Consider the following 27,467-nt stretch of genomic DNA (forward strand, 5'->3'; position numbering starts at 1 on the left):
CCCCGCCCTCGCAGTCCTGTGGTCAGGCTCCACCCCCCTCGCGCCGGCAGCCAATGGAGATCTGGCCACGCCCTTTGCACTGCCCACCCTGTCCCTTAAGGTTTGAGGGCCGGGGCCGAGGGTCCGAGCCCCTGACCCCGGCTGCTGGCATCGCCCTCGCCCGGCACGCTCCGGGCAGCTGGTGACCATGGACGCCCAGAGGCTCAAGGTGAGCGGGTAGCGCGGGGCGTGGACTGGGCGAGTGGACACTGCGAGGTGGTTGATACCTGGCCAGGGTGGCATGGGCAGCGTCCGCGGACGGTGAGGGCCTGCGGCCTTGGCCAAGATGTCGCCCCCAACCCTACTCCCCTGAGGATGATCCCGAGGCCCGGGCACAGCCGCTGGCTCGCCGTTAACGGCCAGCACCCAGCCTGTTGCTTGTTTTGGCTTTGGACCTCTACTGGGGGAGCTTGCTTCGTCCCCAGGTATGATTTTCAGGGACTTAGCCATCCTAAAGTTCCACTCTGCATTCGCCTGTAAAGGACCATGCCAAGATGTGCAAGCAGTTAAAGACAGACTTTAAAAAGAGGGGAGTATTTAGCATACGAAAATGTTCTTCTGATCGATCCATTGAGCAAATTTTTCAGAAAGGATGCAACAAAGACGAGGTGTGGACGTGCAAGAACTTTCCTTTTCAGAGGACGGTTTTTCTCTGTTTGTTCTCAGACTTGTTCAGTATTTGTGGGGCGCTTCTTCCTGGATATCTTCTGGAAGTTGCAGCTAGCCGAACAGACTCCTGGACATTAAACTGACCCATTTGCAATCTAATGCTGGAAAAAATCCCAAGTGCATTTAACAAGCATTGGTTGCCCGCCTTCAGTGTGTCTCACACGCAGTATTTTTCAGTATCTTAAGATACTGCTGTAAACATGCCGGGTCTTGCAGCTTACACTGGGTTTATGAGGGCTGAACCCAGGAGCTGGTAAAGGCATGAATGCCACGTGAGCTACTGATCCTGCACAGAGGAAAACCAGCTCTGAAGGTTAGGGAAGACTGACATATGCAGCTTTTTTATTTTTCATAAATTTCTACCTTGCTTTTCAAGTTTGTCCTCCAACTTTTACATTTTTATCACCTCCAATCTATCCGTCAGGTTGCCCAAATGAGTTTCTGCAAAAAAGCTACTTAAATGATAAAACCATTGTTCAATTTTTCATCATTCATCACGGGAACAAGTCATGTCCTTAAAAATGACTTAAAAATGAGATTTTTTTTTTTGGCCCTGCCTCCCTTCCCCTTCGATCTATCCAATATTCTGTCTAGAAGGGGTTCTTGAACAAACATCCTCTCCAAAATGCCAGGCAGTACCTATTTCAGGATCTCTGTCTATCCACACTGCAGTTGAGAACCAGCTGTGAATGTACTTGAATGATCATCCCCTTATGCCAATAAATCTTTATGAGCTCCGAATTTGTCTATGAAATGTTTCTCTTGGCCCCTTCTCTCCAGCCGGTTTTAGTTCAAGGGCCGGACCAAGCCAAGTGGGAAGCCAAATGTGTCCAAGCCCACTGTTGTAGATTAAGGGCTGGCTTTTGGCCTCAAGCATCACTGCGCCCATCCCAGGCACTGTACTCCTAGCTCCTTGTGGCTAAGGGCTGTTCCTCTGCCTTATAAACTCCCGGGCCTTGCTCAAGAATCATCCAGGCACATCATGGTGCTATATGTGTGAGGCGAAGGAGCAATGGGCTTCTAATTGGAGAATTAACTCTACGATGCTCTGCAGGAGCGGATGCTCTGGTCACTCACGCTTATCAACTGGGTACGGTATTCTGTGTTCCTAATTGCAATGGACTGCCGCTTTCCTACATTAATCACTGCAGTGTCTCTCAACTGGTGTTCCATTTGCGATTTCACCAGGAAGTACAAGGTTCTTTTTTTTTTTTTTCAGGACAGTGACCCCTCTTACTAACATTTCTCAGTACCAAATAATCACTCTCTTCTCAGTCTGTAGCACTAGAGAGTAGCTAGTGACTAGGACTAGAAAGTGGACAGTCAGCAAATGCTTGCCACCCTGCTGAGCATGGAGAACCTATAAACTGGCAGCACTTAGGAAGAAAGCACGTCTGAGCCAGCCTGGGCTACATAATGAAATCCTGTCTCAAAAATCAAACTCAAGTTTGTGGGACTAAATGGTCTAACTTGAACCCCAAGAGTAGCCATAGGTATGGGGAGTAATACGAAAGCCAGAGGAACATTCAGGCTTGAAGATGGCTTCACTTAGCAGTGCTAGATGGGTGGGAAGGGGGCGTGGTCAATCACTTGATGATCTGGGTAGCAGGTGGTGGAGTCTAAACGCGCAGGTTGGCAGAGGGGTGTGGGCCTGACAGCAGAGTCTGGTAGATCCTACTCCTGTTTGTGCCGACTGGTACTCTTACGTCATCTTCAGGTACTCCTCATCCCCACCTCGACACCGTTTGTAATTGAGCAAAAGTGTAACAGAGACCGAGACTCGAGGCCGTGTCTGCACCTTGCAATGCATGTCTTGTCTGACATCCCAGCACTGCCTTCAGCTCAGAATTGTAGTTGGTGGGTGCTTTTAAATGTTCTATAAAAGTCAAGGAGTATAATACTGTGACAGAGAAAGCTCATTTGTGACCCCAGAGTACAAGGAACTTGTGATAAAGCAAACTAGGAGATGGCATATGTGTCCTTCTCCCCAGAAGCAAGGCAGAGAGGAGGGTGTGGAGTAGAATGCACAGGAGGGGAGCAGAGCAGAGGTGCTAGAGACTGCTGTGTGACTGTGATCTAGAAAAGGCATAGATGTAGCCTCCAGAATCCAGACTGTGAGAGAACTGTCTGCACACACATCTGTCCTGTCCATTTCGTACTCATGCTAGACCTTCTGTAGAGAGACAATGGCACAGGATTCCCCACACGCTGTTTGATGGAGTAAGAGTCTGGTAGTAGCAGCCATGTGAGAGTCTGATTTCCCTCTTTGAGTAACTCAGCAGCTAAACCTCAGAGACAGCTCCAAGAACCCTTAGACCAATTCCAACTGGCCACTGCTGGTGTGACGGCTATGACAACTTGGCACAGGTAGGGTCATGTGAGAATAAAAAACCTTAGTTGAGAAAATGTCTCCATCAGATTGCCTGTAGTCAAGTCTACAAGGGATTTTCTTGATTGATGATTCTTCTCAAAGGGCCCATCTCTCTGTGGGGGCTGGTGGTTCTCTGTGCTATAAGAAAGCAGGCCGAGCAAGCCAATAAGTCACATTTCTTCAAAGCCCTCTGACTTCCCTGCACTGTAAACTATAAGGTGAAATACGCTCTGTCCTCCCTAAGTCGCTTTTGGTCATTGTGTTTTATTAGGGTAGGAACTCAAGGAAGCACTCTGGAGCCAGGCACTGAAGCACAGATGATGGGGTTGTGGGAGTATGAATGTGATTGGCCCCCATAAGCTCAGGAAATGATACTCCTGGGAGGTGTGGCTTTTTTGAAGTAGGTGTGGCCTTGTTGGAGGAAGTGTGTCACTGGGAGTAGGCTTTGAGGTCTCATATATGCTCAAGCCATGCCCAGTGTCCCAATTCACATCCTGTGGCCTGCTAATCAACATGTAACACTCTTAGCTCCTTCTTCAGCACCACATCTGGCTGCATGCTGCCATGTCCCACCATGATGATAATGGACTGAATCTCTGAACTGTAAGCCACCCAAATCCTGTCTTAGTTAAGGTTCTATTGCTGTGAAGAGACACCATGACCATGACAACTCTTTTAAAGGAGAACACTTAATCTGGTGGCTTACAGTTCAAAGGGTTAGAGTCCAGATCTGTCCAAGACCAGGTAAATGACAGTAACGGAGAGCTTTTGTCCTGATCCATAAGCAGGAGGAAGAAAGAGAGACAGACACAGAGAGACAGGAACAAATACAAGTAGGGACTACCATGGGCTTTTGAAATGTCTAAGCCTCCAGAGACATACCTCCTCCAACACAGCCAAGTCAGTTCATTCTTCCCAAAGTTTCACTGAGCAACCATTCAGATATATAGTCCATGACCCCCTGTCCAGGGGCAGCATGCCCAGAGTGAGCTGAGCCCTCCCACATTAGCCATTAACCAAGAAAATGCCCCTGGAGACTTGCCTACAGTCTGATGGAAGCATTTTGTCAACTGAGGTTCTCTCTTCCCAGATGACCCGAGTTTGTGTCAAACAGAACCAAATAGGAAACAGCAAAACACTGAGAACAGCTAAGTGGGCCAAGACTCTTCATTTTCCTGGTCTACTTTTTTCTGTTTTCTTTTTTGTTCTAAAATCTTTAAGAAAATGTAGCCAAAGGGGTAAAATATAAAAGTAATCTGACTCCAGTATTCTTTACAAAATTATTAAAGGGAAAAAGAAATCACATTGAAAAAGAAAACCCCTGAGTCGTCAGAAATCCCACGGTCATTCTGTCTAGTCCTTACTGTTATGTGTCCGTTTATAGTGGTATTTTAGGAGTAGAGAAGAGATTGTAATGTTCTGGATTATCTAAGATTTTAGACTGATATCTGCTTCTGAATATTTTTCAGAATAACAGACTATTAACCTTTAGCCATTATTTCCTTTTAGGCACTCATTAATTACTATTGTCAAGAGAGATATTATCACCATGTGTTGCTTGTTGCCAGTGAAGGGATGAAGAAGTATGGCAGTGATCCAGTGTTCAGGTTTTATCATGCCTACGGGACCCTGATGGAAGGTATTGCACTAGTCACCAGATGTCTTCGCAGTCTCTGAATCCTGGCTCTGAACTAAGAATACTTTTTCCTCCCACACCCTAATCTTGATTTCCAGGTAAAACTCAAGAAGCCCTTCGGGAATTTGAGGCCATTAAAAATAAACAAGATGTATCACTGTGTTCGCTGATTGCACTAATGTATGTCCATAAGATGAGCCCCAATCCAGGTATAGTTATTAAGCACAGTGTTTGGATGGATTGTCTATATCTGATTCCCTTTGACTTATGGCTTTATTGTGGAAGGAACATTGTTCTGTGTAGTAGTTGGGATATATGGCTATATTATGAAAGTAACATTGTAATTTTCCTGGTTAGTAGTTGGGACACTTGGTTATATTATGGAAGGAACATTGTTCTGCACAGTGGTTGGGACATGTGACTATATTATGGGAGGAACATTGTTCATAAGCTGGTCTTTAAAGTTTAATTGCATTGTGCTGGTGAGTAGTATAACGTATGACTAAGAGAGAAGAGAATCCAAGCCACAGGTAACTTAAAAATATATGTGTATGGGTCCAGTAGCAATAGCACTGTAAATAGTTCAAATAATTAAATGAACTACAAGTCATGAGTTTTTAAATATTAGAAGCATTTTTTTCTATTTTAAGAAACCTATCACATACCTCTCTCATGCCAAGCACACATGCACAGATTACAAAAACAAAATAAAACATTGCTTGACAAGTAAACAGGTGTGCACTTTCTATTAGGGGTGTGCCAGGTGTGTTTCAAAGTTATGAAACAGTTATACTGGTGTCTGTACATACATGCTTCAGGATTGGGCTTCAGAGCCAGGTGGTTTGGGAGCTAGTCCTGACACTACCCCTGGTGTTTGTGGTACTTTAGAATGATTACAATGTTTTCTACATATCTTTAGTGAAAGTACTATAATATAGTTGTCTATCTTGGGAATGACAGACACTACTCGATTGTACTACATAACTAAGTGTGGCTTTGGCACATGAAAGGTGGATAATCTGATCGTGAGGCTGTTGTATCAACGTTAGCATAGTGGCTGCGCCCTAATCTACTATTTCAGCCAACAACTGTGGCTCCGCAGCTAGCAGCCTGCTTCTCTAGTAGTGGCCTGGCCACTACTACGGTCACAGCCTCGTAGGAATTCTGTCCCACAGGCACCGGCTCTGTCACTGCCTCTAAAGGTAGCTTTAACTGAGTCTCTATCATTCTGTTTATATATACGACTCCAAATTCAAGGCTGGGGTGAAGACCTATATGCTCAGAGAGACTAAGTAGCAAAACAACTTACCTTCTCTCCTTGCTGGCGTCTTCAAAAGCCCCTGCTTCCAATCTGACAAACCAGAAAGGCCATGCTACTCCAAATCCATCCCTACTACTTCCTGTGTCTCTCTACTTCTCCCAGATGCCCTCTGATGCTCTATGATCTGCGTCAACTAATTGCTAACTCAGCCTCCTGATCCAAGGTTAATTTTATTTAATCAGCACAAATAGAAACTCAGGGTTCATAGTGTGATCAAATATTCCCCAAGATGTGGCAGAATTTTTTATTTAATTATTTACTTAAATATTATTATTTGTATGTGTGTCTGTCTGTCTGTGAGGCAAGGGGTATGGGGGGAGCTGGCTTACACATACCATGGTATGTTCAAATTTTCTCTCCTCAACCTTTTAAGGCAGGGTTGGAACTTTATCTTACCCACAAACTTCCAAGTGATTTTTATCTGTCCATGTCTTGGTTTTCTGTTGCTGTGAGAAAACACTGTGACCAAAAGCAACTTGGAGAGAAAAAAGTTTAGTTCACCTTATAGATTGTAGTCTATCACTCAGGGCCAGAAGTTGATGCAGAGGTCATGAAGGAGTGCTGTGTATTGGCTTCTTCCTCATGGGTTGTTCAGCCTGCTTTCTTTTACCATCCATGAGACCTGGCTTGGGGTACCGCCACCCACAGTGGGCTAGACCCTCCCACATCAATTATTAATCAAGAAATGTTCCCATAGACTTTCCCACAGGGCAATCTGGTGGGGAAATTTTTTCAATTAAGTTTCTTTTTTTCTTTCTAAATGACTTTAGCTAGGATCAAGTTGACAAGAAAATCGACCCCGTGTCAGCCTGACACACAAATGTGTCGCCGTTCATCTAGAACCGTTCCTTGCCCATTTGTCTCGAAGACGACATGTTAAAGCTCCTCGGTCTTTAAAATTTTAAACACTTTAAAAGTTGGGTCTCTTTAAAATACTCAGGGTGTCTAAAATATTAAGTCTGTAAAATTCCCAAGCTTCTGTTAAATTCCAGTGTCTCTCTGTAGAATTTTAAAGTTACTTTAAAAAAAATAAATATTCGGGGTCTCATAACTGTACATTCCTGTGAACTTAAAAAACAAGTTAATTACTTTCTTACTTCAAGAGGGAACAGTCAACTTCAAAAATGTATGTAATTGAGTGTCCAGTGTCTGGGAGTGACTCATGATCTTCTGGGCTCCAAAGGACTTAGACAGTTGTGCTTCTCTGGTCTACCATTTATAACACTTGTACCTTATCTAATCAGCCTTCATCCACTCAAGTTGCTGTTCTTGGTGGTCATCCCATGGCATCTCCAAAATGTTGGAGTCTAGACTACAGCTGGGCTGCACCTTCACCAGTAGCCTCTCCAAGTCTCAGCTTCTCTCCACGACCCCTTCACGTCTTCAAAACCAATACCACCTAGGAGACTGCTACACCAAGTTCAGCTGCTAGCACAAGGTACAGCCGTGGCCTCCTCTGGACCACAGTTGTCTGTGTGCTGACTCCAGGAATATCCTCAGAAGACCTTGCTTCAGTGATTCTGATCTCTTCTTAACCACCACGAATTTCCCCCAGTCCCACTAAACCAGCATTAGTTGTCCCAAAGCAAAGGTTTATCTTCACTGGTGCTTAGCTATTGTTAATCATGTCTGATTTTTTAGCCCCAGCTGACCAGAACCACAGATTCTTTATTTAAAATCAAACTGCCATGCTAGAGTCTTTGAGGGACTCTAACTTCCCTCTGACATTTCACAAAGCAGGCCTCCATCATCTGAGCTGTTCTCAGCATTATTTTCTAAGTTCCCAGAGAACAGCCCACTGAGCTCTGAGCACTCAGTTGTTTTTCCAGCACAAAGTTACAAAGGCCCTGAACAGTGCTCCCCAAAACACCGTGGTCAAGTCAGTCACCTCATGACCCGGTATCAATTTCCATTATAGTTAGAGGTTTGCTGCTATGATAAAACATTTGCAAAGCAACTTCGGGAGAAAAGGGTTTATTTCATCTTAAAGTTTGTGGACCGTTATCCTGGGAAGTCAGCAGGAACCTGGAGGCATGGAAATATGCAGAGGCTGTGGGAGTCGGGGGTGAGGGACCTGCTCTGTGCTGACTTGCCCTTCATGGCTTGCTCCAACTGAGTATAGGACCACCAGCCCAGGGTTGGCACCATACATAGTGAGCTTGGCCCTCCCATGTAAATGATTAACCAACAGAATGGCCCACAAGCTAATCCTGAAGAGACGTTTTCTCAATTGAAGTTCCCAAATCGCTCTAGTTAGTGTCAAGCCAACATAAACCTAACCAACACAGTGCCTCCCATCTCAGTGCAGGAGCTCTGAGATAGATGTGTGCTGACCCTTCTAGACCTTTTACATAGGTTCTGGGGATCAAACTTGTGATACCAGGCTTATGCTGTAAGCATTTTTACACACCGAGTCATCTTGCCAGCTGATTTTTAATTTATTTTTTAAATTTTAAGTATGGATCTGTCTTTCAACTCAGAGTTTAAAGGCCTGGACACATTCTCTCTGAAGATAACTTAGCCTCGGTTGAAACGTACTGGGAGTGTAAAATAAGCCCATTTCAAAGATTCGGTTTTTTAAAAAAGAGCAAATTCAGTAACTCTTATCCACTTTATATTTTTAATTTGTACATACTGGGTTAAATAAGGCATTATTCAGATTCATTTTGATATTTTTTCTTTTTTTTCCCTCTTTTCGGATTTGTTTGTTTGATTGATTTTGTTTTCAAGACAAGGTTTCTCTTTGTGTAGACCTGGCAGACCTGGAATCCTCTTTGGAGATCAGGCCAACCTTGAACTCACAGAGATCACGTCTCTGCCTCCCAAGTGCTAGCATTAAAGGTGTGCACCCTCACAGCCTGGCTTGCTCATTCTTCTTAACTGACGCAGCATACCTGCAGTATTTAGATGGCATTTATAGTGCGTATCTTGTTAATATTAATAATGCTGTCCTTGAGAGAATAACTCAATTCTCTACCTGGTTAGTCATCTAACCTATCCTAAACACTTAATCTGAATTTTAATTTAGATTTAATATTATTTCCCCCCTCAGATAGAGAAGCTATCCTGGAATTAGACACCAAAATGAAGGAGCAACGTAAGGAAGCCGGACGCAAAGCCTTGTATCACGCGGGCCTATTTTTGTGGCACATTGGTCGCCATGATAAGGCAAGAGAATATATTGACAGAATGTCGAAAATGCCACATGATGGCAATGAGGTGACCGCTTTTCCTAATTTAAAACAATGATATTGAAAGAAGATTGTGTTACTATATAGTAGTATCCTTTGTTTCTTTATTATAGCCACTCTGGTCTCAATAAATAAGAACTTTCTTTTGATATTCTTTATTGCAAAATAGGACCTTTTAAAGGTAGCTTGTTTCTTGCATCATGAGCTTATTTGTTAGCTTTACCTTACAAATAGCCTTCCTGTATATGGAATATCCATAAATAATATGGTTGGACTGAGGTTTCTTGTTTCTGTACTAGTAACTTTAGAATGGATCTGTAGCCTATTTACTTCTGTTCCCTTTCTGTCCCCCTTTCTTCCCTCTCATTGAACATGTCTGCCCTACGACTCCTGTATTGTAGTATTGGTAATCCACACAGGAAGATCTCACAGGCTTTTTTTTCTTGGGTAAACCAGTATAGGGCACCTGCCTCGCCTGCCTCCTGGGAAGACTGAAGTGATAGGCAGAGATGTGATTAAGAAGCCCACGTAGATAACGGCTGACATCTATTGCTTGCCTATTTTGTACAAACCTTTACTTTGATGAGTATTTCCCTCAATCACATACCATCGGAAAGGTTAAGTGATAGAAAGCATTTTCCCCATCATGTAACATCTGTAAAGTTAAGTGATGGGGGGGATGTTTAGAAGGGAAATAGCATTTCAGCTAAAACTAAGAAAGCAAGCCCCCAGACCCGCCCCAACCAGTTTGACCAGCAAACCTGGAAAGGGGGAGTAGTTACCCCAGGTTGGAGATAATAGGTGAGATGAAGACACCATTTCTGCTTACCTGGAGGGCTTTACATTTGATGGAACACGGGGTACATGAAAATGGTAAAACTGTAGGGAAATAGAAGGATCACGGTTGCTAGGCACAAGTATCTATAGATAATTTGACAGGCATCAAGAAATCCTTAAAGACTTTCAGTCATGAACGTTACATTATTACAGTGCAGATCAGGAAAATTAATTGTTTATAAGCTGAACTGATTTAGATAGAAACTAAAATTTGGAGAAAAGACTATATTCTGGCTGAAGGTTTTGAGTTGCCCAGGGGAGTAACAAGTAAAATTGTTAAAGACCCACCAGGATTTGTCAGCTGATAGACGTAATGAAAGAAAGATGAGGCCTGCGCTCAAGGGATGCCTCAGCAGGGTCCTGGTGAGATCTGGATTCCATGAGGAGCAGGTGTTGAGTGGAGACACTGACAGTAGAGGGCAGTGAGATGTTGTGTTCACATGTGCTATGTGTCAAGTGCTGGCCAAACAGGCCAGACAATGAGCTTCAGGAAAGGAAGGCAGCCGAAGGTTCAGTGACCCCACAGAAATAGACTTTGGAACATATTCACATGGTAGGCGGCCTCCTTAGTTGGTGGGGCGCGGGTTGATAGCCTCACCCATAGCTCCAGGTGAACGTGCAGGGAGGCAAGTGTGACCTTTATTAAATGCCATATATGTTACTCTAAAAACATAACAAGGAGAACAAATCCCATTTCTCATTTGACTTTAAAGGGAAACTATCTACTTTGCAGTCATAGAGGCCTTCAGATCCATTGGGAATACCCGTGATTTCAGTTCTCATTTCCCAGGACTTTTCTAACTCACGAGACTGCTGCGAGCTTGTGAAGGTAGCTGTGCACTTCTCTAGGTCTTTATCATGTGCGAAGTAAGGCATCATTTCTCCTCCTCACCCCAGCTCATTGGCGCTGTATGCACAGAGAGTGAGCCACACGGCAGCTATGACTATGCTGATATCTTGGTGGCCATTTGCTGTCAAAGGCTCCGAGAAGGAGGTGTGTTTCAGCAGTAATGTGATCACTGACAAACTTTGTGCTAGTCATACTGACTCGGGTAGTAACTTTCTTTCCCAGGGGCCGATTCTGAAAGCGTGGCTTGATATCACAAGAAGGAAAGAACCTTACGCTAAGAAAGCACTGAGGTATTTTGAGGAGGGATTGCAAGACGGAAATGATATTTTCGCTCTGCTGGGTAAGGTGAGTTGGAATCAAAGTGAATGAAGCAAGTGTTTTAAAATGTACAACTTGAGATCTAATCAAAACTCACCAGGTCACCAAAGAGGATACGTGTGATCCTGCTGTGAGCTGTTAGAGGAGCTCACATCTGTGTAGGACAGAGTAGAGAATGGCGTCTCTACTAAAAAGGCCTGAGTTCTGGATCAGTGCTCTGTCTGTGGTTGGTTCTTTATTCCCTCCTGCTCAGTGTTTTTCTTACATCTAACGTGTGTGTGTGTGTGTGTGTGTGTGTGTGTGTGTGTGTGTGTGTATCACTGGAGAGGAAGCATGACATGGAAAAGGTATGAACAGGGAGGAAAATGTGTACATTAAACCTAGTGTATGACTCGAGAGTAGGTGGGAACTGCAGTCAGAAATAAAACGGGTGGGAGATGGGAGCGGAGGCATCAATCTGCCGTTGGAAAGGAGGTAGTCAATGCATTTGGCTTTTGAACAAAGACTAATAGACCATGAAGGCTACAGCCCTGATAGCATGATGTAGAAAACATTAAAAATAAGAAGTGAAGATTTCAGTTACCTTAAGTCACCTTCAGGACATAGCGAGATATCCAGGCGGTCAGAGGAGAATGAGTGAGACGTTAAAGGCTACAGGAAAGAAGGGCATGGACCCCAGGTCAGGGGTGATGAGGACAGGCGACCTAACGGGCAGTTCTCTGGCTTTGGCTTTATGTTTGTATTGGAGAGGTAGCTGGTGTAAGGCTTGAACAACTTTGCACCTTGGTTTGCATTTTGAGGATAAACAGTTGTCAATCTTTAAACATCACTGTGAGCTGGACGAGTTAAGTCACAGCCTTTCATCTGTCTCCACTACCATCTCCTGAACACCTTTCAAAATTTATCTGAAGACTGCAGTGAGATGGCTCAGAAGGTAAAAGAATTTGTTAGAGCCTAAAAGCCTGACCTTGATCCACAGAACCCACATGGGAGAAGGGAGGATGCGACAGACCCTGAAAGTTGTCCTCTGACCTCCACTTGTGTGTCCTTGTACTCACCTGCAGGCACACACTGAATAAATAAATAAATAAATAAATAAATAAATAAATAAATAAATAAATAATTGGTACTGGTAGGGTGGTGGATAAAAAATGCTTTCCATGAAAACATAAGGGTGTAAAGTTGATCCCTTAAACCACAAATAAGATTGGATGCAGTGACTGAGATCTGTAATCCCAGCACTCTGACAAGATGCAGGAGGAGTGGGGTGGAGACAGGAGGATCACTCAGGAGCTCATAGGCTAGCTACCCTGGTATCCATAGGCGGAGAGAGACAGTAAGAGAGACCATGCCTTAACTGTACAGAAGGAAAGAGTTGACTCTGAGTTCCACACATGAGCTGTGGTCCATACCTGCATTAAAACTGCACAATAATATAATTAAGTTTTTTCAGTACCATTTTAGGAGCTGGAAAGATGGCTCAGTGCTTAAGACCTCTTGCTGAGGTTGTGGGTCCTGTTCACAGCACCCACGTCTCCAGCTGAGACTCCACGCCAAAGGATCTAGTGCCTCCAGGGGCAATACATGCACTTAGTTAAAAATAGATCTTGAAAAGGCTGTTTTCTCTTTTAGCAGTGCTGGGGCATCTTACAAACCCAGGGCTAAGCAAGTGCTCTGCTGCCGAGGTATATTCCTAAGTGTTTTTCATTTTTTTAATTGAGAATAAATAAATAAATTTATACTGGGAATGGTGGTTCAGCTCCTGTAATCTTGTTAACTCCAATCAGCATAGGCTGAGTAATGAGGCTATGTAAATCACATATGTTCAAAAGTCATTATTATTGACACTAAAGAAAAGATAGAGGTGATTTCTAGCGTTCATTTCTTGCTACTGTCCCCATGTGTCTCCCAGCCAGTTTCTGAGGATGCGCTCGTTCACATTTTTAGCAGCCCGCACAGCTAGTATTCAGGGTAATTGGATTCAGGAGCAGCCTCATTGTGCCGTTGTAGGAGCCAGGTGTTGGCAAGTTTTTAAAGAGTTGGGGTTGTTGTCTTAATGATCTTGCTGCCCTCTATTCTTTAAAAGAAAGTGAGTGTGTAATCTTCCAGGGTTAAGCTAGTTTAGGTGTTAATATGAAGAATTTTAGAGGGTTTTACCTTTTACCGCGCTGTAATACTCATGGTTGGTTTAAATGATTTCTCTGAATTACCGTGGTGTGGTCTGCCTTATGTTGCTTCAACAAAAACACCTGAAACATTACAGGCATCATGACTCTCACCTATAATCTCAGGAACTCAGAGGAGAGTCATGAGTTCAAGGTCCGTCTAGGCTCCATAGTTAAACTGAGAGCCCCGCAAATGAAGGAAGACTAAAGCAGAGAAGCCAGAAACCAAGTGCTTTACCAGGAACAGAAATGCATTCCTTACAGTTCACATGCAAAGAGCTGGAAATCAAGGCACTAGCAAGTGTGGTGTGTGGTGAGGGCCCTGCCTCCGACAGGATGGCCCCTTGGACGGTCTTCCCTAATGGAGAAGTCTGTTCCCCAAAGAAGAGCGGATGCCATGGCCCCGGCCCCTTTTACAGCATTGCGTTTTCACGGTGGCCTGCCTCTGGTCAGCCCCTACCTCCCGGCACGGTTGCTTTGGGAATTAGGTTTCAACGTCAGTTTTGGAAGAGACAAGAAATTGAAGCTCTGGGAGATCCACTGTAATTATGTTCATACTTTTCAATTAAGTCAGCGTAAGGGACTCATTAATATTCCAGGTAGCAGTAGCTGAAGGTGCTGCATTGTGTTCCTGAGGGACAGAGTGGTCTAAGGAAGAGTACAAGTGTTGACCCATCAGCTTTCTGTGACAGGGCTTTCTTATTTCAGAATTAGCTATGTAGGTAGATTCCAAGAGAAAATTTGTACTAAAATTTATCCTAATTTTTCTTCTATTATTGTCAATTATTTGAAAATCTAAATATTTTATTTTGACATATTGGATTTCTGGGTGACTATACCTTCCTATAACTATATGGAAATATGTATATATATGTATATATACATACACACATAAAAATACATATTGTACTTTTATATTAAATGATGAGGCAAAACTTAAAGATAATCTAGAAGAAAAAGTTAAAAGGGAAAAATATGATGATTTATGAATGTCCATTATGTTAGTGTGTGTGTCTGTGTGTGTGTGAGAGAGAGAGAGACAGAGAAAGAGAGAGAGAGAGAGAGAGAGAGAGAGAGAGAGAGAGAGAGTTTGTGCTTGCACATGCATAGAAGGGCTTGCAGGGGTCAGTCCTCTCCTACTGTATGGTTCTGGACAGTGAGCTCAGGTCATTAGGTATTGGTGGCAGATGCCTTCCTCCACTGAGTCGTCTTGCAGGCCTCTCCATGCGCTTTCAATACTCTAATTACATTTACAGCTTATTTTCCTCTGGAAGAGACAATATGTACAATGCACTGACCCTGTAAAGATGTTCCCAGGCAGGCAGCACAGTAACACGTGAATGAGGGGTAGTTAACACTGCTACACTAGCCAGCTGTCGCACAGGGCGTGTTCTCTGTGAAATGGGTATGAACTGCACATTTCTGCAGTCCTTCTAAGGTCACCTACCGTCTGTTAAGTATATGACATCCAATTTAATGACTCATCTATGGACATTGTGGGCAGTTTTTTATTTTTCCTGTATACACCTACAGTTGGGCAAATAGCCGTCCTGGGTGTGCCTCTTCGTGCCGTCTTTCAGTTCTTCCTGGAGATAACCCCGAGAAATGATCTCATGGCGTTGTTGGAACTTTGTTTCGCTTATTTTCTAACTTGAACATAACATTTCTAAGTACAGAATAAAATATGAAAAATCGCTTTGGTTTTATATGCTCTTTAAAAAAACCTCCAAGAGATACTTTATTCTACAAAGGTAATTTTCCCATTCTGAGGGCAATATTCTTTTTTTTTTTTTTTCTTCCCAAATCACGCTTTATTGGAGCCTCTTGGTTATAGGGAGAGCAGAAAGCAAGAGGCCCTGAGGGCAATATTCTTTATACTTGTAAGTGAGCTTTTTCTTTTACTTGCTTGCTTTTTTGTTTTGAGACAGGGCCTTATTCTGTACCACATCTGCGGCTAGCCTGTCCTCAGTGTGTAGCAGAGAGACCTTAAATGTAGTCTCTCTTCCTGCCTCAGCTTCCTGAGTACTTCTGCATACTAGTTTAAAGTTTATCCTGTTATCAAGTTAAGAATCTTTTGTAGAGCAAAATTGCTAATATGTGTTAATTTCTGTGATATTTTAAGATACGATTTTGATAAAACTAAAAAAAAAAAAACACAGCAGTATTCTGCCTTAGCCCAGGCTGGCCGGAGAGGGCCTGGTGTACAAGGCCACAGTTTCCATGTCAACTTTTTCCTTCTATTAGGTCCTGTGCCTTGAAATGCGCCAGAATTACTCCGGAGCCCTGGAGACCGTGAGCCAGATAATTGTAAACTTCCCGAACTTCCTGCCTGCCTTTGAGAAAAAAATGAAATTGCAACTGGCATTACAGGATTGGGATCAGACGGTGGAGACGGCACAGAGGTCAAGTGGGAAATGACGTTACACCCTCTTTGATCTGGTTGTGTTCTGTCTGTTACAAGACCTTCATAATCAGCACAAATTTAATTTTTCAAGAAACATGCAATGATTTTATTCCAAGCAGCATAGAATTGCAAAGACACTTCAAATTGTACTGCTTTTAAACATGTAATTGGGGCTGGAGGGATGACTAGGTGCTTAACGTGCTCGCTGCCAGCCTGACAGATCTGAAGTCTGGGTGGGCGTTTCACCCACATAAAATCTTATGTGTGGAAGGCATGGACAAGGAGTCCTCAAAGCAGAAGACACTGTCTCAATTTATAAGGTGAAAAGTGACTGGGGAAGAAACAGGAAGTCAACTTTGGGCTTCCACATGCATGTGCACATATACGTGCCCATACACATGCTAGCACATATATATAGCATGCAACACATACCTATGCAAAAACCCTGAATTTACTTAGTTACATCAGTATCTGAGTATTTTAAGATAGACGCTTTCATCAATACATCTCTCTGACGTTAGGAAACTGATATTAAGGAGAGATGAATCATACGCTAAGCAGCATAATTAAATTATGTAGCCGTTAAACGTAGGTCCTAGGGAGGAAAAGGGTTGAGTACGGCGGCATGCTGGAGTGGGAAGTCAGGAGGGGATGTGTAAGGTCTCACTGGAGAAGGGCATTTGAGCAGAAACCTGGAGAAGGTCGTGGAAGCAAGCCTGCTTGCAAGCAAGTGCTCCACTTGCTGTGGTTCCCATGGAAACCACAGCAACCCAGTGTCAGATCCACTAGGACTGCTAGGAACTTAGAAATGAACCCAGGTCCTCTGCAAGAGCAGCAGGTGCTCTTAACCACTGACCTTGTCTCCAGCTTTTGAACTCAACATTTAATACACTGCTGTTTATAGTTAATATAGTATTAATTATAATATAATTAACTATAGTTAACATTATTAATGTTAATGATATCATATAGCATACGTAATACTTTCTGTAGCATTACCACAGTATTAAATGAGACAGGCACAACCCCTATTCATATTTAAATTTCAGATAACTTTAATTTTAAAGTAGTCATTAAAACTACTTAGTTGAGTAGTGGATAGGTCAAGGCACCAAACTTTTAATCCCTAAAAGAAACAAAGTCATTAACTGCATGTCTTCTTGCAGGTTGCTGCTCCAGGACAGCAACAACGTGGAGGCACTGAGAATGCTGGCTCTATATTATCTATGCAGGGAGGGGGACATAGAGAAGGTAAATAGTGTTATACAATTTAAGTTGTCTGTATCACAATGAATTTCATTATACACCCTTATAAATGCATGTGTGCGTACTCATTAGAAGCTGAAAATTCTATCTCACAATATTGCTATTATAATTTTTAATTAGTTGCTAGAAATACAGAATTACAAAGACTTGATTGTCTTGTACCAACTAGTAAAGTACACATTTGTAGGGAAACATCTCTCCAAAACGATTTTAGATTGATTAAGTAGAGTATATGTATTTTTTATGTAAGATGCCAGTACAAAGCATTGTCTTGAGCATATTTATATAAAGTAGAATTTGTAGTATGTTTGCAGTTTAATTGAGTTTGCATGAGTTAGATGAGCTCAGGAACTACAATAAATAATTTGCTGTTGTTTCTGGTTTATGAACTGGGACTGGTAAATAAAATAAAAAAAAGATTGTTTTTGAAAAAAGTAAAACAAAATCTTTATCCTAACCACTTTCATGATTTTTATATTATAGATACCATTTCAAATATAAACTGCTATCTGTGTAGTTCAAAGGTTCATGTAACATTTTTGTAACTATATTATCATTCCAACAGCCTTTGTGGCTTGGCTTCATTATTAAGGCGAGAGCTCAGTTTGTACATTTGTTGAATAACTGTGGCTATCTTCACCCATCCAAAGGCTTCTATTCAATGATGGTTATTTATAAGAAATAATTTTGTATAATTACTGGAGCTTTGAAAAAAAAAAAAGGACTGGAGCTTCACATTGATTTTAAGTCATCCTACAATATATAAGATTCCACTGGGAGACCCGAGGACATACTCAGCATGTAAAGTGCTTTTATAAAAACATGAGGGTTTGAGTTTGGATCTCCAGTACCCATAAAAGCAGGCATGCTGGCACATGCTTGTATTGCTAGCACTGGGAGGACAGACACTGGAGGATACCTTGAGCTCACTTAGCAACTGCTCTTGCAGAATTGATAAGCTCCAGATTCAGTAAGAGACCCTGTCTCAAAAGTAAGAGAGTAAAAGATAGCCTCTATGCACACATATGTTCATACAAACTCACTAACATTTACAAACCACCTTACAGCACACATGTGCATGCATGCATGCGCACGCGTGCACACATATACACACACACATGCATAAAACACAGGAGAAATTTGTAAAAACCCAAATCTTATCAGTAATAGCGAGCTGGAGAGATGGCTCAGCAGTGACTGATGCTCTTGTATTGCTGTACTCAGTGGTAGTTGTTGCTCTTGCAGAAAACTGGGTTCAGTTCCCAGCACCCCTCAACTTATAAGCATCTGTGTTCCAGGGAATCTCACACCCTCTTTTGGCTTCCACAAGCAGCAGGCACATACATGGTATGTACACATACAAGCAGGCACTCACACATACATGTAAAATAAAATTAAATCAGTAAAATATATATCAGTAATAGTATATTAGAGCATATATTCATGTAATAGATTATTTTTTCTTAGTTTTTTCTTAGTTTATTTCTTAGGGTAATACTGTTTACCTTGTTTTAGGCTGCTTCCAAGCTGGAAAATTTAGCAAGTGCATTGGATATCATGGAACCACAGAATGCTCAACTATTTTATAAGATTACAATAGCCTTCAGCAGAACCGTAAGACTGCCTTCAAAATATACAACTAGTGATGGGCCATGCACTCCTCCTTGATGCGGTATCTAGAAGACAGGAAGCCCTTTCCCTTCTTCATAATGTTTCGTCCCCTTCCTTCCATCCTGTGCACCTTCTGCGTTCAATGTAGAGACGCGAAGGTCTTCGTTTTGAGCACTGCTAGGCTTCTTGTCTAGATTTGTTTCATTTTGTTCTTATTTTGTTTTTGTTTTTGTTTTTTTTCAGTGTGGACGTAATCAACTCATTCTTCAAAAAGTTCAAGGTTTCCTCGAAAAAGCATTTAGTTTAACCCCGCAGCAAGCAGAAATTGCTACGGAGCTTGGCTACCAAATGATTCTGCAAGACAAAGTTAAGGAGGCCTGGAAATGGTACAGGACTGCCATGACCCTGAACGAAAGTAACATCTCTGCAGTCACGGGTATGCTGATGCTTAGATGGCTTCCTCCAGGGGAAACCTGCTTGAAGGGCCAGCCCACTGAAGCAGTGTGTGTGTGTGTGTGTGTGTGTGTGTGTGTGTGTGTGTGTGTGCGCGCGCGCACACACACACGTGCTAACTAAACGGCTTCTTCTATACACAAGAGGCTGTCATGTATCTTTAAAAATAACAGTTTAAGTGTGGCATTTAAAAAAAAAAAAGATTGACTTTAGCTTTTCATTCATGTTTATGTGTGCACATCTCTCTGTCTGTACCTGTGTCAGCTAGAAAAGAGTGTGGATCCCTGGAGATGGAGTTACAACACTGTGAGCTACATGATGTGGGTGCTGGGAACCAAACACATTGGTCCTCTCTCTCTAAGAGCAAGAAGTGCTCTTGACTGCAAAGCCATGTCTCCAGGGCCAAGTACAGCATCTTATCATTAAAAACAAAAGCAAAACAAAAAAACATAACAGTTTATTTCACAAATACTATCTTGAAAGAATGGATTTCATTTGGTTGCTTCTATCACATTATGAATTGTGCGGTAAAAGATGTTACCTCCTCCCCGGCTACTGATTTTCTCCCCCGCCTCTGCCCCTGTTGGATTCTTCTTTTAGTTTTTTTCAGTCCAAAGCAAGATTGCTGTGGAGGAAGAAAATGTTTTTGTAAACTTAGTTTAGTTGGTTGGAATACATTGCCTTGACTGCTTTTGTTTGATTTAGGACTCATCCGATGTCAGCTAATGGAAGGGCAGTTGCAGGATGCAGCCCAGCAGCTGGAGTTCTTCAGTGAATTCCAACAGTCAATGGGGAAGTCAGCGGTAAGGCGCTTTCTCAGATGGCAGGTCACAGCTGCTGTAATGAGACATGAACTCTAAAGGACAGTTCAGCCGCAGCTCTAGACGGTGAAGAAGCGGTCACTTAATGTGCGACTGCTTTTGTTAGTTCACTGTGGAAGTCAACATTAAATGTTTTTTCTCAGTGATCTTAAAATTCCGTGCAGCTAATACTTAGGTTTAATGATTTCGTATCACTTTCTTATAAATAAAACTTCATGTATATTTGAAATCTAAACAGAAATAGATGGCTTTAGAGCCAAATGGAATAACCTGTGAAATATACTTATTTTTCAGGAATTAATGTATTTGCATGCAGTTCTTGCTACAAAAAAAAATAACCGACAGGAGGAAGTTATAAATCTGTTAGACGATGTTGTGAATACTCACTTGTCACACTTAGAAGATTTACCTCTTGGAATCCAGTATTTTGAGAAGCTCAATCCTGACTTCTTACTAGAAGTTGTTACTGAATATCTGAATTTCTGTCCAATTCAGGTAGGCAATTCTGCCCCTCGTCTCCTACGCTGCCAGGCTAACAAGTTCTTTTTGCTGTGTTCAACTATATCTGTACCTGTAATTAGCATTCGTAATTGTGTTAACTGAAATCATTTTAAATCCATCTTTATAGAAATGTTTACTACCAATAATGAAAGTAATGATTTGTAAAAACTAATTTAATTTTTTTTAAATCCTAGAACTCTCAGTTTAGAAGTATTAAAGGAGCTTAATGCTCGTGCTTGCTTCATATTTGGATCTGATTGATAATGCCAACTGCAATCTCACCTTAGGCAAACTCAAATCTGCAGTGCTTTTTATTAAACCAATGAAGCCACTTCCCACATGAAATCAAACTCTACTTTTTGCCAAAAGTGGACCAATGACTATTCTTTCTGTTCCTTGGAATGACATAGAGAGCATCTAGTTATTTAGTTTAAAAATAATCATTTCTCTTCATAAAGTAGATGGTTAGCTTTGGATTAGATCTTTCTTGTGTGCAACATTCCCATTCTTGTTCTGTGTGAGTGCAGGTGAGTCATTGTCTTTTTTATAGCTACAGAGTTAACAGTTAACAATACCTTCATCTATTACTCATGCCTTTGAGTTCCAGAGTAGGACTCCTCATCTCTCCTGACATTCTGTATTCTAAGTTCACACTCCAATTACCATACTCCTTTTAGCTCTTGTCATCTGTTTTGTATGGAACCTGATTGTCAGTCGCCATCTGCTTGATTTGGCTTGGAGATATTTGTGGTCTTTTGAAAGCCTTAGCAGTTTTGAGTAGTAGCCCTAGAAACCCGTGTGCCCTACCCGGGAATCCATTCCAACAGGACATGCATTCATTAGACAGAGTCCCTTGGCATTGGCAGTAATTGCACTTAACCTATCTTCCTGTGCTCAGCTCATATTTCAACAGAGTTTTTCAGATAACTCTACCTAGTACACACTGCCAAAACCAAAGGTATTAGCATCTCCCTATTTACAGCCTTAGATGGTCTGTGAACAACGAAAATAAGAAAAATGGTCTTCACCAGGGGAGCTCCGCAGAGTGTTTATTATCATGTCATTTGCCAGGCCTTTAGATCCTCTTAAAACTGTGCTCTCCCAGAATCATTCTTGATGATTAACTCAGGCTGATTGAGATCAGTCTCCTGTGTCAGCATCCATCCAAGTTGCTTAGAAGGTTGAGTGCATATTTCAGAGTTCATTCAGCACCCACGCTTCTTTCTGCAGAGGTTTTATAACACATGCAGCACACTGTGTGGAGCTGGGGAAATGTGCTTGGAGAAAAATAACTCTGGCCCCAACAGCCATATTTTAAAAGGGTGGAGATACACCTTAGGAAGATTGGATATAGTAGAGTGTGCTTCAGGGAAACAGCAGAACAGGGAGAGATGATGACAATTTATGTGAAAGGGTCGGAGTCGGCCTTAGGAAAAGAATTGAGGGTGACCTGTGGAAGCAGCTGGCTTCAACAAAGGGAACAGCTGATGAAGATACCCACGGGGACGCCAGGGGAGGAGTGTGACTGGACTGGGAGTGGGAGTGGGAGGGGAGAAATCACAGGGGAGACAAGGACAGACAAGGCTTCTGTCCATGAGGACATCAGAGGATTTCTTTAATAATTGTGCTAAGAATAAACCAAATCATAGTTCACAAAATAATATATTCCCTGGTAGCTAGATCTCTAATCCAATTGCACATCCTGTTTTTCTCATAATGCAATTTTTATCTGCATGTTATCACTTGGTCAGTTTACATGGGAACATTCCAGAAAGGCAACGCAGGCCACAGATCTACCTGTTCCTCGTTCACTGGCCTCGTTCACATTCCGTTTTATTTCTGTTTCTAATCTAACAAGTATAATCTCAAAGATTGTCTCTAGTCTTATGCTTTTAATATTTGACTGTATAGGAATCCCTAGTAAAAATGATGGCTGTTTTATCTGGATGAAGTTGCCCACACCTGTAATTCTAGCTCTTAAGTAGCAGAGGTGACAGAATTTTGTGAGGGTGAGATCAGCCTGGGTTGCATAGTGAGGCCCGGTCTCAAAATATAACAAACAACATAAAATATAAGAAAAAAAAAAAAGAGTTGTTCTCAGTATTTCTTAGCAGGTGGCAAGGTGACTTTTTTTTTTTCAAAACACGATTACTTTTTAGCCCTGACTGCCGAAAAACTCACTATGTAGACCGGACTGGCCTTAAACTCACAGAGATTTGCCTGCCTCTGCCTCCTGAGTGCTGGGATTAAAGGCGTGCGCCACCACCTCTGATGGCTAGGTGACTATTAGATACTTAGCATCATTTTTACTTTAACTATTTCTCTGGTGAGAAAAATCTGTATCAGTGACTTGTATTATTGCTATAATAAAAATACCCAATAAAAGCAACTTAAGGAGGGAAGGAAGGAAGGAGGGAGGGAGGGAAGGAGGGAGGGAGGGAGGGAGGGAGGAAGGGAGGGAGGAGGGGAGGGAGGAAGGGAGGGAGGGAGGGAGGGAGGGAGGGAGGAAGGAAGGAAGGAAGGAAGGAAGGAAGGAAGGAGAGAAGGGAGGGAAGGAAAGAGGAAAGAAGGTTGGAAGGAGTAAAGGAGGGGGAGAGGGAGGAAGGAAAGGTGGGCTTATTTTGGCTGACAGTTTGTGGGTATAGTCCAACACGATGGAGAAGGGATGGCAGCAGGAATGTGAGGTGACTGTTTACATCGCATCAGTCAGGAAGCAGAGAGATGAATGCGGTGCTCAACTCCTTTGTATTTGGTCCAGGAGTCCGGTTCATAGGATGGACTCAGCCGCACTTAGAGTGGGACAGTCACTATCAGCCATCACAACAGTTTTAAAGAATTAGCTTAGTTTCAATTCAAAGAAGCATAAAATTCTGAACTCTAAGATAGAGAAAGTCCCATAAAAGCAGCAGCACTGGGTGGAAAGCACTATAGGGTGTGTGCTGTGGGGATTTGAAGGTTAGGCAGTAGTCTTCCTTCCGGTATCTTCTTGAGAACATGCTCTGTGCCTCAGCATAGGACAGGAAGTGTGGCACCTTACTGTTAGCCATGTGGCCCTCATCCAGAGGGATCTTCTGTAAAGGAGCACAGTCACTGACCTGAAGGATGCAGCCGATGGTACGTCAGGTAAAGAGGATGGGGACAGCATCTTTCAGGTCAAGGAAGCAGCATCAGTGAAGCAATGCAGTGTATTTAACCAGGAAATGTCTCTCCTTTTTTTTTTCAACATATGTTTCTTTGAAAACTTTTGAACTGATAACTGCTTTCATGTGTTATCAAAATATTAATTACATAACAATCCCTAATTTCTAACTGCACGACCCACTATTTCCACAGTCTATTCATAGAGGAACTAGGAAGATAATTTAATATTTCTCCAATTATATAGCAAAGGTAGTGTGAAAAAAGTAAGAGAAATTTTATTAAAAATACCACTTTCTTCTAATCACACTGAATAATGAATGTATGTCTGATCCTGGCTAAATGCAGTTAGGAACTCAGCAAACTGCTCTGATTTGCTTTGTTTAGCCTGCAGGTCCCGGGCAACCTCTCTCCCCAGTTCTCCGACATTGTTCTTCAGTCTTGGAGACGATTATAAGGAGTGTCCCAGGTCTTCCGCAAGCTGTCTTCTTAATGGCCAAAGTGAAGTATTTGTCAGGTGATATATACTTTAGCTCTGAAAGTAACTGAGGAATGTGGTCATGGTGTTGGCAGTGACAGATGGAAATAGGTCCTGTACTTCACTCCACGGAGCACAGTCCCATGCAGTGCGTATTGTGTCTGTGAATATGTGTGTTTCATCTGAAACTGAAACAAAAATGCCGAACCCGTTATCTTAGATCACTTCATCCACGTGTTCATACAAGTGACCCCAATTAATTATTGTTAATCTTCTTCTTAAACAGTTTTCACTTGAAAACCTAACAGCAAGTAAGAGAGGCCATCCAAATATTAAAAATAATTGGGGGAATAAATAGAAACATTAACGAGTAGGATGTGTATGCTTTAGTGGACCAAGGGCATACTGGAAACTCAATGCAGACACGTATTTATGAAGCTTCCGTTTCTTAGAATCTCTTGCAGTAGCAGCTGTTAAGAGCAAAACCACGTTCAAGGACCCACTAGAGAGAGTAGTAGTTCATATCATTGGCACTACACATGAAGGCCGTTCTCAACCCCTTACCTCTATCATTGTAACAATATATTGGGGTTGGGGCTACAGATTGATAGAACCACGCAGTTTTGAGTCTAGCACCACTGACACACTTAAGTTTATCAGGCTTAGCGTTCTTACCCCCTTTTGCCGTCGTAGTTCTAGGTATTAGGCATACGGTAACAAAGATCCCAAAGTTATTGGTTTTGCTGGTGGTTGGTTGCCAGACTTTGACAGTATGTTTAGTAAATCATTGTGTTGTCTCCCAATAATCTGTCCGTTAATTTTCTACCTCTGAGGGGACAGTGGGTACTGTGAGGGTTCTGTAGGCTGAGTTCTTGTGAACTAGGAAACTGAATTCATCCCTGTTTTTTTTTTTCTGTAGATAGCAGGAAGTTTGTTTAAACAGAAAATAATTTAGGATCCCCCCCCCCCCCCATTCTTAGAAGGCTGGATGGGAAGTGGGCCTTGTTATATCTACTTAAAGGCAGTATTTGGGAACGGCACAAATGAGTCTGTATGGACTGCGTCCCAAGGCAGCAGCAGCACCTAGAGTCAAGGCTGAAGATGTTGTGCAGAGCCTCTGACAGCTCCGTCTTCCAGCCCGAGATTAACTTTACGATTCTTACACATTAATCTTAACCAATGCTTTAAAAGTAAGTGGGTTTTGTAAGACTTCCAGATACATAGCAGATGTTTTCCAAAATATTTTATATTTCAGTTGGTGTTTAAAGGCATTTTAATCTATGTCCCATGCTTTAAAATTTCAGGAATGTGTCATTGGCCTTTTTCCTATTTTACACACAGTCATGTAGCCCAGATTTAGAATGTGTCTTCTTTGTTAGTGTAAGTGATACCCCAGAATTCTAGGTTTATTAATGCATGTGTCTTTGTCCTAGTCACTTTTCTATTGCTATGATAGACAGCAAGAGCAAGGCAATTTATAGAAGAAATGGTTTACGTGGCCTTAGGGGTCCAAAGGATCCGATCCTTTATGGTGGGGAAGTATGACAGCAAGTGCAGGCGCAGTGGCTGGAGCGAGAGGCTGGGATCAGTCTTTGCATGAGAACATGAAGCCCAGAATGTGAGCCAGAAGTGGAGTGAGGTTAAGAACTAAGCCCCTGCCCTCCCAGTGATGCATTTCCCCCAGCAAGGCCATCATTTCTAAACCTCCGCAAACAGTGCCACCAGCTGGCCACCAAGGGCTCAAATGCTCAAGCCTCTGGAAGACAATTGTCATAGAAATGACAGTTCAAAGCCCTTTTAATGCAATCAGAAACAACTGTTTAGAAGGAAAATGAAGGCAGATTCCTAGTCCTGCCAGTAATAATGGGGACCAGCTGGCATCCTTTATGTTTTCCCTGGCTTCCTGTGACCTGCTCTTGGCCTGACATAGAGGCCTGTCTCTTAGGTGACTCCAGGATGGGGGCATGGCTTCAAAAACAGAGGGTTTAAACAGCAGAACCATAGCTGCTTATAGCCTGGGTCCTGTCTAGGTTCTACCTCTGAACTCCACAGCCTCAAGGGCACTGTTTTCCCCCATTAGGTGACACGGAAGCCGCGTACAACAACCTGCAGCATTGCTTGGAGCGCAGCCCATCTCACGCAGAGGCCCACCTCTTGATGGCACAGGTGTATTTGTCTCAAGAAAAAGTCAAACTGTGTTCTCAGGCCCTGGAACTTTGTCTGAGCTATAATTTTAACGTAAGTATTCCAGATTAAAATGGTTAAGACATACCGTGTACTTTTAATGAATGTATACATGTTCAATTAGTTTACATCTGAATCTAAAATATTTTGCCAATAAATATCTTAATAGAATTTTGAAATTACAAAAAATGGAAGAAAAAGTTCAGGTGTCTTTGATAAAGATTAAAAACAGTATGAATTGCCCCAACACAACCACCACAATGTTAGACTACCTAGGCAGTGGGAACCTGTAATCCTCGCTACTTAAGAGGCTGGAAACCAGGAGCTCCAGGCCAGCCTGGACAATATGGAAAACCTATCACAGAACACACGCGAGCGCACACACACACACACCCCAAAGCAATAAAATAAATTTGGTAGTTAATGATTAAGAATCAGCTTCTAGACTTTGTATCTATCTCTAAGCCTCAGGGGTTGTTTTTTTTTTTTTTGTATAACTTATTGAGTAAGTACTTGTTACAATGAGAATTAAATATAGCAATTAGTATATATACAATAATTTTGAACCATGGAGAATTGTGCAAGTATTTTATGGATAAGGTTAGTAAATGTTGCTGCCCATTTTTTTCTTGAACTTTGCTTTTCTTTCTTTTATTTTTCTTTTTTTGTTCCTTTTCTGCTTTTTTTTAGATGTGGTATCTTTCTTTATAGGTTAGGCTGGCCTGGAATTCACTTTCTAGACCAGGCTGTCCACAAACTTACAGCAGTCCTCCTGCCTCAGTGTCCTCAGTCCTAGGAGTACAGGTGGGAACCACCACAACCTCTTAAAGTTGTTTTCTCATAATCTCTTTTTAAGACTCATTATCAGATAATACACATTAATTTTCAAAGTGGATACTATGTGGCTTGCAGCTATAAAGACACTTCTTACTATCCATGAAATTTCAGTTATTTTTCCTGAATGCTTTCAGCACTATTTAAGACTCGTAGAAGAAGCATCAAACGGGTGGTTCACTCCATTATCGTGGGAAAACCATTAAATGAGCTGGAGAATTCAGATTCTAAGTACGAGTCCAGAGCTAGTCCTGCTTTTCCTTAGGACAATAGAACTCTCAATGGAGGAGCATCTGGTGCTGTGCCCATGCCCTGTGCACCAGTCTCTGGATGAGGAGTAAGGTGTGAGTGTCCATTCAGTTCCCCAGGTGCACAGCCTC

General features: G+C 42.3%; 1 protein-coding gene across 4 annotated transcripts in view; it reads left to right on the top strand.

Moving 5' to 3' along the window:
• Nucleotides 1-65: 65 nt before the first annotated feature.
• Nucleotides 66-27,467, top strand: part of Ttc21b (tetratricopeptide repeat domain 21B) — a 59,720-nt gene continuing 32,318 nt past the window's right edge. For 2 of the 4 annotated variants that reach the window (XM_050123161.1, XM_050123169.1), the window contains exons 1-13: nucleotides 66-208; nucleotides 4,589-4,718; nucleotides 4,814-4,924; nucleotides 9,089-9,255; nucleotides 11,137-11,259; nucleotides 15,642-15,799; nucleotides 16,968-17,052; nucleotides 18,583-18,681; nucleotides 18,922-19,114; nucleotides 19,837-19,934; nucleotides 20,247-20,447; nucleotides 23,979-24,108; nucleotides 26,150-26,307. In XM_050123161.1, the coding sequence (XP_049979118.1) occupies nucleotides 188-208; nucleotides 4,589-4,718; nucleotides 4,814-4,924; nucleotides 9,089-9,255; nucleotides 11,137-11,259; nucleotides 15,642-15,799; nucleotides 16,968-17,052; nucleotides 18,583-18,681; nucleotides 18,922-19,114; nucleotides 19,837-19,934; nucleotides 20,247-20,447; nucleotides 23,979-24,108; nucleotides 26,150-26,307 (1,674 nt within the window). In that variant the 5' untranslated portion in view covers nucleotides 66-187. Of the gene's footprint in view, nucleotides 209-4,588; nucleotides 4,925-9,088; nucleotides 9,256-11,136; nucleotides 11,260-15,641; nucleotides 15,800-16,967; nucleotides 17,053-18,582; nucleotides 18,682-18,921; nucleotides 19,115-19,836; nucleotides 19,935-20,246; nucleotides 20,448-23,978; nucleotides 24,109-26,149; nucleotides 26,308-27,467 lie in introns of those variants that run through there. The other 2 variants (XM_050123177.1, XM_050123183.1) reach the window with 2 other exon arrangements.

The sequence above is a fragment of the Alexandromys fortis genome, unplaced genomic scaffold, assembly GCF_014885135.2.
Source record: "Alexandromys fortis isolate MF-2015 unplaced genomic scaffold, M_Fortis_MF-2015_v1.1 scaffold_8_9099976_23576923, whole genome shotgun sequence".
Lineage (NCBI taxonomy): Eukaryota > Metazoa > Chordata > Mammalia > Rodentia > Cricetidae > Alexandromys > Alexandromys fortis.